General features: G+C 37.5%; 2 protein-coding genes across 3 annotated transcripts in view; one reads left to right on the top strand and one right to left on the bottom strand.

Moving 5' to 3' along the window:
* LOC121330068 (phosphatidylserine synthase 2-like) overlaps nt 1-6634 on the top strand; it is a 56048-nt gene extending 49414 nt beyond the window's left edge. Inside the window, exons 12-14 of one of the 2 annotated variants that reach the window (XM_041276336.1) lie at nt 397-582; nt 5114-5136; nt 6157-6243. In XM_041276336.1, the coding sequence (XP_041132270.1) occupies nt 397-582; nt 5114-5135 (208 nt within the window). In that variant the 3' untranslated portion in view covers nt 5136; nt 6157-6243. Of the gene's footprint in view, nt 1-396; nt 583-5113; nt 5137-6156 lie in introns of both variants that reach the window. The other variant, XM_041276335.1, reaches the window with a different exon arrangement.
* Nucleotides 6635-11338: 4704 nt separating this feature from the next.
* Nucleotides 11339-13559, bottom strand: part of LOC121329713 (transient receptor potential cation channel subfamily M member 5-like) — a 36395-nt gene continuing 34174 nt past the window's right edge. Inside the window, exon 25 of the mRNA XM_041275409.1 lies at nt 11339-13289. Within this exon, the coding sequence (XP_041131343.1) occupies nt 13183-13289 (107 nt within the window). The 3' untranslated portion in view covers nt 11339-13182. The remainder of the gene's footprint in view (nt 13290-13559) is intronic.

The raw sequence follows: 13559 nt of genomic DNA, 5'->3' as shown, positions 1-13559 counted from the left end.
TTTCTCTCTTTCCTTCTCTTTCTGTCATAATTAGTGTAACAATTAGTAACAACAGTTTAATAAATATATATATATATATATATATATATATATATATATATATATATATATATATATATATATATATATATATATATATATATATATACACACACACACACACATACACACACATATATGTAATTATGCTGTCTCTAAAATTGGCAGCATCGGTCATTACATTACATTAACTTAAAGCTAGTAAATCACCTGAATTCAGTGCTGTTGGCTGTCCTGTCTTGGTGCGAAAAGATGCACTCTTATGAAAGTTCTAGTAACAGGACAGCTGCATGCTCTGCTTTCCCGATGTAAGAAACCCTGCCTGGCTGGTGAATTGCTTTTGTTTCTGTGCTGTAGGAAATTCTATAAGAAGTTGGGACAGCAGGCCTGGATGGTGGCAGCCATCACAGTGACAGAGTTTTTGATTGTGGTGAAGTACGACCCCAACACCCTCATGCTGCCCCTCCCCTTCCACGTCACCCAGTGCTGGATTCTGGGAATCCTTGTCACCCTCACCTGGACTATATGGAGGTTCTTTATCCGGTAAGGGCACTGAATCCCATTACTGTATGAGTTTGCAAGTCCGCCGCCACACTTACAACTGTAATATCTCATAACCCATTTCAGCGGGCAACTTTGTGTTATGGATAAATCTAATGGCACCCTTTACCTAAGATGGCGACCATGTCGAGGTCACGTGACCTGGACATTTTTTTTTTTTCTGTATAGAGACAGTGCACTTTGAATAATTGTTTTAAAAAAGCTACATTACAGCTGGTATCTGGCGAATCCAGTGCCACATTGTCTTAACTCCTGACCATATTAATGACGCAGACCAAACAGCGTCGTTCAAAGCTGTGTTCTGCGGTGTGACTTTTTGGTTTCCAGATTAAACCACTGGAGGTAGTGACTTCATATTTGTATGGTTTTATAAACCCTTCATGCTAAATGCACTGCATGAGATGGAACACAACACTTCGAGACAGCGGGATATATGAATATTTTTCACATATCCAGTTTACTTCATGAATTCAAACCATTCACTCTGATATGACTTGGGGATTCTTTGTTATTGTTCAGTTTCTAGTTTATGTTGAAACTGTCCTTTGTTACACAAACAGCCTTTGTTATCTCAGTGTGTGGGTAAAAATAAAAATTTACCAAAATGAAGCTTAATGCTGTTTGCACATCACAATCGAATAGCATTGTAGCTAAAAATAATAAGGGTTTTCTTAATGAATACATGCCAATGTATTGAAAGGTTTTGCTGTAATTGAAGAGAGCTGCACAAATCTTTTGATTTTTGAAGCATATCAGATTTTACTGAGCCTAAAATTCAATAGAAAGGATTGAATGGTACTGTTGGCTCTGCATGTAGGAACACCTCCTAAGAGAACACTTCGCCTAAGGGAACACTCTTGTGGTGAAACCAATTTTTCCCATTGTAAATGCTCCAGCTAAAGGAACAGGAACTTTGCCTAAAAGAGCACCACTAGCGATTTGTTCACAATGGATACAGTAGTGTTTTGTGTAGAACTAATGAGACGTTTTATATTATTTGTGTAATTGTTTAATTACTGTTTTTTGTTGAAAATGTATTTTCACTTGTGTCTATGCTCAGCAGCACTGCGCAAGACCGAGATACACGTCGGTTCTTGTTGCTTTAAGCAATTCCAACCACAGTATCTTGATGCCGTTTCGGTGACAGCTTTTTAGCATCACCATTGTGAAGGCTGTTGGTCCATTCTAACAAGCAGTCTTTTCTCAGTCTTGTGTGTGATACTGACTGAGTGGTTTTGCCAGTGGGTTTTACAGGTAGGCATCCCTATACGTTTCTACCCAGTGAACCCGCACTGAACCGGTACCAAGGTCATGGACCCACTCCGCTCCCAGCCGGGTACTGTACAGCAGCTCCTGAGCGGACAGCCATGGAGATGGACGAAGCGCTGCGACCTGCTCAGTCAGGCACGGGGAATCGAGCCTGCAGCTCTAGGTCTGACCTCTGAATGGCTGCATTTGAGCCGTCTGGGACTTTCAATAGGGTTGCGGACACCCTGCAGAATGCCAGAGCACCAACTACACGTTCCCATTTCGGGTACAAGTCGGGTGTTTCCCAGACATTTTCCAGCCTTGTGGGTTTGACCTCACGACTTGCCCCATGGCATATATATATAAATGATTACTCCTCCACAGGACATCCGGGATTGGGCTAGGACTATGTAAAGAAGGATAGAACAGTCATTCCTGTAATGCAGTTCGGTACTCAATTACAGGCGCCATTTGTGGAGCCCACTCAGTACTGAATACATTGCAGAGATGTTGTATGGCAGCGCCAGGATATACCGGTATTTTTTTAATAACAATACAAAATATCGTTACTATAAAGTGAGTGATTGTTATTTATGCAAATTAATGCTTGATTATGTCAAGAAACATTTTGCCAGGGCAAGTGCGAGTGCACTGTTAAAGTTTACTAGCTCCGCCCACTTGTGACATGCATTTCCCTATCCTTTATATAGTCCTAGTATTGGGGACCAATACACGGACATGACGTGTTGTTTTTTTTTTTTTTTTTTTTAGTGTATATTTTGTACAGATTTGTCTTTTAAGTAAAGAGTTTAACTTTATATTGTTGTCCTTGCTTCTCTGCCCTGTTGTATCCATACTGAACCCACTGTTTTCTTTTTAGCATGGCGCTCCAGATCGAGTTCGCTTTTGTTCTTTGAAATTAAAATGTTGTAGTCAGATAATTCACCTTATGTACTTGCTTGGCACATAATTGTATTATTATTATTATTATTGTAGTACATTCATTTCTTTATTTGAGTGAGTCTTCCACCCTCAAGGGGTCAGCGTATATTGCAATTGGCCGATATCCACAGTTGTTTGTCAGAGGTATCCCAATGTATGCTTCTGTTGCACACACTAAATAGTGATTTCTTGTTTCTTTGAAAATATATTTATTCAGGGCTACAGGCGCACAACACAAACAAAGCAGTGTGTAACTAACAAGCTGAACTGACAGTGTTTTGTTTTGGAACTTTTTTTATTTTTTTTTTTATATTAGAAAGCACATGAATGGGCGGGTTTTAGGAATGCAGATTCTACATATATTTACCATAAATAAATAGGGGTGTTTATAGGAATGCATGGTGGTGCAGTCGCCTCAAGTAGACACCTTTTGAGCTCCGCACAGCCTCCCCAGGGACGACCCCCCACCCAGCCAACCAGAACCTCCCGATCAACTCGGCACCAGTCGAGCCTACCTGCTTAAAAAAATCTCCTGTTGTGTGTCCCAGCTGCTTCCATAAAGGCACACATGCACTCAAGAACCAGCGACAGGATATCCCCTGTCACAGGGCCCTAGAGTATTGTGTTGACAGGACAAAAATTTGGAGGCAATCTGAACTATTTTTTGTCTGCTAGGGCTTTATTCCATGGTGCATCTGTCGAGGACATTTGCAGTGCAGTGGTGTGGACTCCTCCCAATACCTTTATTAGGCTCTACAGACTCAGTGTTGTGGACCCTCAAAACCCTGGTTTTGGAACTACCGTTTTAAGGATAGCTTTTCATGAGTTTCTCCCTCAATATTTTAGCTCTAGCTACGCTACAGGGGTTCCAAATGGTAACGCACAAGGCAGCCTCGACTTAGCCTTGCAGTATTCCGGTCGTGCTGCAGTCTTGTCTTTGCAACGGCTTTGATCCATTCGGTAATGGTTACATTTCATACTTGAAAGGGAACATTAGGTTATTATCATAACACTGGTTCCCTGAAATAGAAATGTAACCAATAACCCTCAAGGTTGATTGGAAAACGACGCTGAGATCTGTGCGTGCAGCCCTTTATACCCTCGGGGGTGGGCATGACTGCTCCACAGGATCGGCTGAGCAGCTTTGTTATATTTTATTCAGGTTTCGGGTCGTTAGGAGGTAAATACCCATTCGGTAATGGTTACATTTCTATTTCGGGGAACCAGGGTTATGATATTAACGTTTAGACTTGCTTCCCAAATCTGAAGCAGCACCTGTGACTTTGAGTTGCGTGCACATCCCAATTGGGACTGTTTCAAACTTAATTAGGGGGACAAGAGCAGCTGTGTTGTAAGTTATGCCTTTTTTTCCCTCATTTGTATGTGCGAGACTTCCGCACGTACGTGACTCCCTAGAAAGCAACAGGAGTTTTTCTAGCACCAGAACGTTGTGACAAAAGAACAAAAGTACTTGTCCAACAGGCATAACAGTAAAACTCGTTGTCCCTCACACAAATTTTGTTACCCTGGGCATCGGGCGATATGAATTGCACACCCCTGTACATACAAGGAGTTGGCAGGAAGCAGTTATTGATGGTAAATGAGTATTTCTACAATATATTGTCAGTTTAAAATAAAACTGTACCAAGGTAGGCAAACACATGTTGCGCGTGTGTGTGTGTGTGTGTGCAAGTGTACCTAGTCCAGTTGACTTTGTTACTGTTATTTTTGTATTTCTATTTTTGCAGCGTGTCATATGTGTAACTTTGAAATTGCAAAAACAATATGAGGGTCGCCATATTAGCTAAATAAATATACATCAAGTTGGTATAACAACAAGATTCTGTTTTCTACTTTTGAAGTTACAAATATAAAGTGACATTCTCTCTAAGTATTCATTTAATATTACATTCTATTTACATTTTGAAATCAGAGTAATCCCCTAAAGGAATAGACACACACACACACACACACACATTTTTATTAGGGCAGCAGTCACAGGCAGTGCATTCTGAGTTTTTGTAATATTTGTCTAACAGTGAAATAGGCAACACACCATTCAGAAACCTGTTGGGATTAGCATGTGATTTTTAGCTTTGCTATATTTGGAGGGTGTCATCCATGTTTGGCCACTAGGGGGAGGTGCACACATTTCTTGATTTCCTATAGAGACAACGGTGGCTTGTGACTGCTTTAAATGCTTGTTTATTAAGACGCCCTGAATAATTGTTGTTGACAGTGGTTACAAGCTTTGTATAGGTTTTTCCCTGCATGTTAGCATGCCCATTAAAGCCTGTCTTGTGTTCTTTCCCCATGTCTTCAGCGGGAATGTACATGTTCAGTAAGGTAGGTCAATGTAGCTTTTGGTTTTTGTGTTTGACGTCTGGCTTGACTTGTCTTCACATTCCTGCACTTTCCGCAAGGCTGAAAATAAGGGCTTTCTGAATGATCACATTTTCTTTTCCCATTTTGTGTTTGGAACATTTTGTACTTCTGCTATGTTGGTATTCATGTACTTATATGCTGCGTATGCTGTTACTGCTTACTGCATTTCTTGAGTAACATCTTGAATGGCTCATTCAATTTTTAAACTTTATTTGGACGTTTCGATGCAACTTTGCACAGACATTTTTAAAAGCCGTTGTGTAATATTGGGAACGCAGCTTATTAACTACGTCATGGCACTGACGCCAGGATGAGTTATTGCTGGCTATATCTTTTGCAATATCATTTGTTTTCAGATTCTGGATGTAGGTCGTGTTAAGTTTTCATAGTACTGACAGCTGTAGTTGAACACTTGTTAACACTATGCTGTAACATTTACTTTACAATTGCTTAAGCAACACAAAGGAGATGACAGTTTATCTGCCAAATCTATCTGTAGTTCATCCAATTGCGGTATAATGAAAAAATGTAATTGTATCGTATCTAGGAACACTGACTACAGTCAGGCAGGATTTCAGCAGACACCAAGAACGTCCCCTCACAGCTCGCGAGTGCACCGCCACCCTGACCTGAACACCCCATGCCTGCCATTCAGTCCTGGGCCTCTCTCGAGCAGAGACCGTGCTGACTTGAAACACTTGTGCCCTCCAGTGGTAAACAGCATGAAGGGCAGTTTCTGTATTCTTCTGTTAAGGGGTGGAAAAGCTGTTACTTGAAATCTGCTGTGCTCAGTTTCTCCTGCTTAGCCTGGATATTACTATCAGTACCTGGGTGAAGATATCTCAATATTTTAAGGTTTTTTTGGCCATTTTTCACTTTCCTTTGTTGCTTTCTGTCTGTTTTTCACTCTGCACATAAAGGTGCATAAAGTGCAAGTTGGTGAAAATTGACTTTGCTAACCATGTTGTTTCTGTGGTGCAGGGACATCACGCTGCGATACAAGGAGACGCGGCGGCAGAAGCAGGAGAGCATGAGTGAGCAAGAGATACCTCTGAGCAACGGCAGTGAGAATCCTGCAGCGAGAATCCGGCAGAACAGAGAGGGGGTGCGACACAGGAAATCCTGAGGAGCAGGGCAGTCTGGCTTTCACTCTTACTACTACTGATACCTTCAAAAAGGATTTAAAAAATTATATTCAAGACGTTTTCCCATTTGACTCCAGCAGAATGAATCCTAAATATTTTGTTAAAAATCTAAATGGCTGCTGTATCCCATGTACAGTATAGCACAAAATGACTAGTGGTACATCTCTGAGACACTGCAGCACACAGTGTTTTTGTTCATGGTGTTTTTTAAAATCTTTGTTAACCTGCTAATTTCACTCCCCTACATTTTGAACATTTACAACCATAGAGAGGTCAATGGAAGAGCAGCCCTCTCCTCCATGATCCGCATCTTTTAGTGTTTCCGCCCCCCCCACCCACCCCCCAACTGCAAGTGTTTTTCTTGTTTTGTTTTTTTTTAAGGTGGAAGTGCTTAAAATAAAATCTCACAGGGTTAACTGGGAATTATTTAACCGTGACTTATCTAAGTGGAGAAATTGTACCATTTCTGAACTCGGATAGGAACTGGAGTGTATTATGATGTGATTGCTTCGACTGTAGGTCATGCTATGAACTAAAAAAAAAAAAAAAATTATAATAATAATGTAATTGATAATAATGTAATATTTTGATGCCAAGTGGTGCTATGCGCCAAGTTTTTGTTAAGTTAAAGGTAAACACTAACACCTTAAAGGGGAAAGTGATGTTACTTTGGTGAAATCTGTTTCCACTAATAAGTAATATTTTAAATTGTGTTAAATTCAGTAAGCTACGATTTTGTTTTCTGTTTGTTGCAAATTCTGAATCATCTCTGCACTAATCTAACCCCTGAAAGAATGTGAAGTGTGCTGTGGTGTTATGCATGCCAAGGAAGCAAAATAGTATGCAAATTAATGCATTTATAATGATACCTATATTAATCCATTCTTAACAAATAGTACAGCCAATGTGATTGTATATCCAAAAATGGCAAAATAATGCAATAGCAGGAATGGTTTGGTGAATGCTGCTGCCTGTTAAGATCAATAAAACAGACCTTGCTGTATGTCATGTCACAGATTAAATGTCACTATTAAACACAAAGTAGGGAGAAAGATTTACCTCTTATAGCAGAATCTGTTCCTCCTTTTATACAAACTTATATATACTATTGTATGTTTGGTTTCCCCACATAGTCAACAATTAGAGTTTGTAACCAGACTTTTATGATTTTATGTTGGTTTTGATGTTTTAAAATTGGACATGTATACTCTAACTTGGGGCTAGATTTTTTTTATAACACCTTTTGAAACAAATATTTTTTTATGGATTATCAGTTACATACTGTATACCTTATTAGACTTACAACCTTATTTAAAGGACTAAAATCTAATTAATTGGTAGACATTGCCTTGAATGCTCTGTTTGTCTTGAAATAAACACTCTTCTTTAAAATATTTTTGTAGTACAGCCAACAAGAGATTCTTAATCAGTTGCTCTATTTCACGAGGAATGGTTTTCAGTTTGTCCCATGCTTTACCTGCATGCTTTTCTGGTTGCAGGAATTATCAGGTGCCTACAGCCAATCGCTTTGTCTCTTATGAGTCACATGCGTTTTGATTTTTAAGAATGGTCTTCTGCTACAAAAAATATGTAACTGTGCTTTTCATAACCAATAATTTAAGGCAAACTAGTAAAATTCACATCATTTGTGGAAAGATTTATTAGGTAAATGTATCGCCTTTAATTAACATGTATAAGCTGTGTTCTGCTGTGAAACCAAGGGATACAAAATATAAATGTGGAACTAAAAATGTACCTGTTAAAAATGATACAACTTTATTATACTAAGATTTTTTTTTATGAAATGATTCTCCTAAAATAATCAAATGCCTAATATAAACTCCTGGAAAGGCTGTGCTCAAACTAGAACAAGCATGTATATAGATATTAACTGGGTGCTAGAGTCCCGAACTAAAGATGGGCTGTCAAATAGTTTTCCATAAGATAGCAGTCTGTACTGGGTAGAAAGATGCTATATGATAAACAGTATTGCTTTTAAAATAAATCATTTTAATGATGTATAGCAAACCTGAGTATAGTCCATTCAAATTCTTAGGTATAGTCCCTTTTAAATTAATAAATTGAGTGTGTCGGATGTAAAGATTACACACTACACAGCTGGAATCTAAGATTATAGTTATATAGGTATGTCAGATTTATTATACCAGGATACTAAAATATTTGCAATATAAAAGTATTTCGGTTTTCAAGTTGAAGCCATCACAAAGGCACGTTGTGTCAAGTATTTTAGAGCATTCAGGAATTAACCTGTATTTTATCAACTAGATCAACTACCTATATTTTGGTTATCCCAAGATAATCCTAAAAATAAGTTGTTGAAGCCATCCAAGTTCTGTAAAATCCAGCTGTGGTTTCTCCCAGTATAACTTAATCAAAGCAGTGTGAGTAAGAACCTTGCTGTCTAACATTCCGGTTTATCACTACAGTACTTGCATGATGGCTTCAATTATTCAACATGCACCAAAAATGAGTGAAATTCACAAAGCCTAGTTATTGATGTATAATGCTGTGTTCATTATTATATAAGAACAAATACACGCATCTCATGGTTCATCTCATAAGTTTCCAACTTTTTTATTGTCTAATTTAATTTACATATTCGTATGACTGGATTTATTTTTCATTTACTAAATATTTTATAGCAAACCACAAGCATGGGGAGGGGGATAGCTGTAAAGTTGCATCTCGTGCTTGAAGTTAAATACAGTACCCTTGGCGTTCATGATAATATAAATAGCTGTGTCTTTTTTTCTGGGTTCAGTTCTGTTTTAACTGCTGTGAAAAGTGTAGTTCTCTGCAAAGTATTGTGAATAATCTAGATCTGTCTGTCTATCCTCAATATTATGTATCAGGTAATGTCACACGTTCTATGAATATGATATTGTTGATTGAAATGCCAGTCCGCCTCCTTTAACGTAACTTAGGAAAGGCTTTATGCCATGTTTACTATTGAATGTAATCTGAGTCAGTTTTAATTGTACAGGCCCAGGGCATTTTTAGCTGACGAGACTACTTGGATGCTGCTTATCAAACAATAATTTGAAACGCATTTAGTGCCTGTTGAACTTTTCTGAAAGCATAGCAGGCAAGCACTTTGTCTAGGCACTTTGTCGAGGTTTGTCTTCTAGACTTTACCTTAATATTCAGGTGCCTACTTGTGCTTTCTAAAGAAAGTAATTGTCATACAACTTCAGACACCCTTGTCTGTCTTTAAAAAATGCCCCTATCCTCACCGTTTTAGACTGACTAATGTATGGTCTTTTTTTATATAAGTAAATTAACACTTCTAGCGTCAAAACTGTATAAAAGTCTCTATTAAAAAAAAGAAAAACCTGTTATTTAGATTTGGTAAGCTTATCAAGAGGATTCAAAAGTCTTCACAGACTTTGAGCATCATAGTATATCTGGTTCATTTTCCTTCCTGCAACAATTTTGGCGCACTGATTTGAAATGAAACTCAAAAACGAACAAAACTGCAGTACTTTTAAGTTACTGCATCACCAATTTTTTCAATCAGTAACATACTCAGTTTTCTTCCAGTCTCAGAGCGTTTACAGTTCCCTAAATAGCTACTTTATTTTAAGAAATGCTGCAGTAACACAGTGGTGAAATGGAGTTAAACTAATACGAAAAAAAGAAAACAAAGATACAAATGACTAACAACATGTTGACCTGTTTTTGTTTAATTTTTGTTGACGTTGAGTTAATAAACAAACAGTTTCTACTTGGGTTTTCTTTTCATGTCTCCACATACAGACTGTGACCCCTGGTCAACATAGAATGTATAGGTGAATCAGGGTCCTTTGTAGCTTCACATATTTTTTTCACCTGCCTGCTTACCTTTTATGATGTTTGCAGTTATTCTGAGTGGTTCAAATTGCGATTACTCAAATACTGTGCTTTTTATTATTAAATATTGTATGTCTGAGCTCAGGAGCTGCTAGATCGGCCAAAATGTCTTTAAAGAGGTAATGAACCTTCTAGAGATCTGCCACTTTGGACACAAATTTCCTTTTGTTTTCCTTGCAGTACACTAGTGTGCACTAGAGGGTGCTGGCGCCTACTCAAACAGAGACCCTTTGGCTGATCTGGCCTATTACATATGTCTATGCCAGGTAACTAGAACTGAAGAATAGCTCCTGAACTCTTTCTCAAAGCATCCTAACATACTTGAGTATCTACAATATGCATAACGGAATGATTGCAAACCCCATGAAAAGGTAAAGGAGAGAGTTTGAAGCTCCTTACTCTTAAAACTGTAATAATCCTGGTGATTTGCAAGTTCCGTTTTGTTTGTCACTGTGTAAATCGTGCATTCTGGTGCTGTTCATGCTACAGTTAATGGGGTTCTGCCATGGTTACTGCCAAGTCAGGTCTCAAATTAAATGTTGTACCAGTTCTGACAGCCACTATTCTATTGGGGTAAAATGAAGAACAAATATCCCACCCAGTCATTGTGCATTGGTAATACATGGATAACATTTAAGGATGCCATTGAAGTTGTGGAATGTATTGATTATTGACTAATTAACTTCAGCTAGATTAAACTAAATTAATAGTCTGAGTTGTTTATTTCTGGTTTGGTAACTTCATTTGGTATGTTTTTCCATTCTGGAGTCCATTATGTATTCGAGGATATTTAAGAGCAAGTAGCAGGGTTCCGAAAAATATAGCTTTCACAACGGTTTAAAGAACACACCTGTAATGTTTCTTTTTATTAAAAAACATCCAGACAACTTTTTACACATATAACTTTAAAATCGGTTTCAAAGATCTTTTTAAAATGTTCGCTGTAGTGCACTGAGTGCAAGGATTATTGCTCACATTGTCAAACAGGCAACGCAATCGTAACGATCCATGATGTATGGAACAGAAAGCCTTGAGCACTGGTTTTTTTTTGTTTTTGTTTTTGTTTTGTTTTTAAAACCAATTTTTAAAGTTATAAGTGTAAAAAGTTGTCAGGATGTTAACAATGAAAAGAAAAGACAGGTGCGTTGTTTAAACAGTTGTGGCAACACATGGGGGGACGTATAACTATATTTTTCAGAACCATCTATCCAAATGAACTGTTTTATGAATTATAGCAATCTGGCTTTAAAAGATGCTGTCGGTGATGAAGCTTGCAAGATAAATGTCTTTACAACAATGTGTCCATAGTACGTAGCAGCCACTTTCAAGACAAAATACATCTTGTAGTATCCTAAACCCTTGTTAAAATCATTTGGATGTATTGAAAACCCAAGTGCAGGAATTGTTTTACATTGTAAATGTTGTTCACTATTTAAATTACCGGACTAAACATTTACCCCGACATTTCCACTATGGTGACTGCCCAGTCTTGGCAGATAACATTACTGATTAATTTGTTTGCCAAGACAAATCCAAAAGAATAGTGCCAGGCAGCCACCTAACTTTACTGGTTGAGAAACAAACACAAGCAGTCAAGTACAGCAAGTGCAGTCAGCTGTGCCAAAGGAAGAATTGGGTCTCACCCAGTCCATAGTTGCTAAACTCTTTTAATTTGGACCTTGTGACATGAGAGTCAATGAATGAAGATATCACATGGAGAGAGAAACATGTACAGGTGAGTAACTAAAGCTTTCCTTGTTATTTTCACTGATACTTTGAACAGTTCTAACATTAGGTAACATTTTCACATTCAACACTATAATATAATGGATTTATTTTATTTTTTTTAATAACGGATCTTGTTTTGGAATCTGTCTTTCATTCATTCAAATCATTGGGCACACCACAGTGTTCCAAATTAGACCACAATGCTAAACGGATGCAGGACTATATATATAAGGAAAGTTCTTCATTGATATGATTATACATGATATCCTTGTTATATAAACAGAATACTCCATGAGTGTTCAATGAGTGCTGTGAACTCATGAAGATGGGCGTAAGCAACCTAATCAATCCTTAAACTACAGTACTCCATGAAGGTTATCTATATATTTGAAAACCTTTATCAGCGAAAAAAACAATTGTGTTATTTTTCATTTACTTGCTTTGCAAAATAAGTGTAATATTAAAGGGGAATTTTTTTAAACAAGTTGTGTTTACCATGAGTATAATAACCTAAAATACTGAGTTCATATTCAGTGTACATCTTCATATTAATAAAATATTCAATTAAAAAAAATAATAATCACAAACCTACAAACTTTGCATATCTTATTAACATTTCTCAGGTGAAAACTGTTTAATAGTATAATTGGTAAACTGACTCATATAATAAGATGCATTATCTTCCTATTCATTATAAACACAATTTAAATTTTCACTATATATATCCCATGAGACAAATGACAGAATTATGTTTTAAACATTGGGTGATATGATAGATAACAGACTGAGCTCCATTCCAATCAAGTTAATGCATCTGTCAGCCTCTTTTAACAATATTGTCTTTTAATATTTATCTTTTAAATAATATGTATCTCACAAAGCTAAACATACTGAAGACTGAAGTTGTAATTGTGCTTGCATAAAAAATGAAACAAACTTAAAAAGAATCCAAATTGCACAACTGGGCCTACAGAGGATTGTGGCATTAGGGAAGAGAGCTTCCAGAAATATTCTTGTTGGTACTGTGCTGTAGTTACATTAAAGGTGAAACCACTTCCCTGACAAACGCTTCATTTCTGGCCATTACTAGTAGGTAGACTCCCATCTTGCAGACCCTTGTTTGTTGGTTTCCACAAAACTACATTAAAACTACATTGATTTTTAGTGGAGATTTTAGAGTGACTACACTTATTAATAACTGACCCGAGTGTTTAATCTTTCAGTGCAAATGTGTTTCATTGGTCCCTTGGTTTGTATTACGTAATCAGTCATCAATGTACTTCAAGTCAGTCAAAGTGTCTGTCCTTCTGCCAATGCTCTCCTCCTCAGCCGTAGACCTCTGCTGCTTCTTTGAACCGCTCACCGTGGAACCTACAAGAGAACAGGTTCATTCTACATGACGCATGCGCCTCCTCGTGATTATGCAGCACTTTGAGTAATGACAAAACTAGTGAATGGTAATAACAAGTCAATTCTAGAGGAAAGTTTTTCCATATATTATATCATGATAGCTATTGCTGTAGATCGGAGCATTCAATGGGATCTCTGCTATCTGTCCATCGGCACCAAATATTAAGCTCCACCTCCGTTTAGATCATCCAGAAAGCTAACCACAGTTAAGATAATGTAAATATTTTTGGG

This window comes from Polyodon spathula, chromosome 17 (genome assembly GCF_017654505.1).
Source record: "Polyodon spathula isolate WHYD16114869_AA chromosome 17, ASM1765450v1, whole genome shotgun sequence".
Taxonomy (NCBI): Eukaryota; Metazoa; Chordata; class Actinopteri; order Acipenseriformes; family Polyodontidae; genus Polyodon; species Polyodon spathula.
The sequence above is the reverse complement of the archived record's forward strand: the minus strand, read 5'-3'. Positions and strand labels throughout refer to the sequence as shown.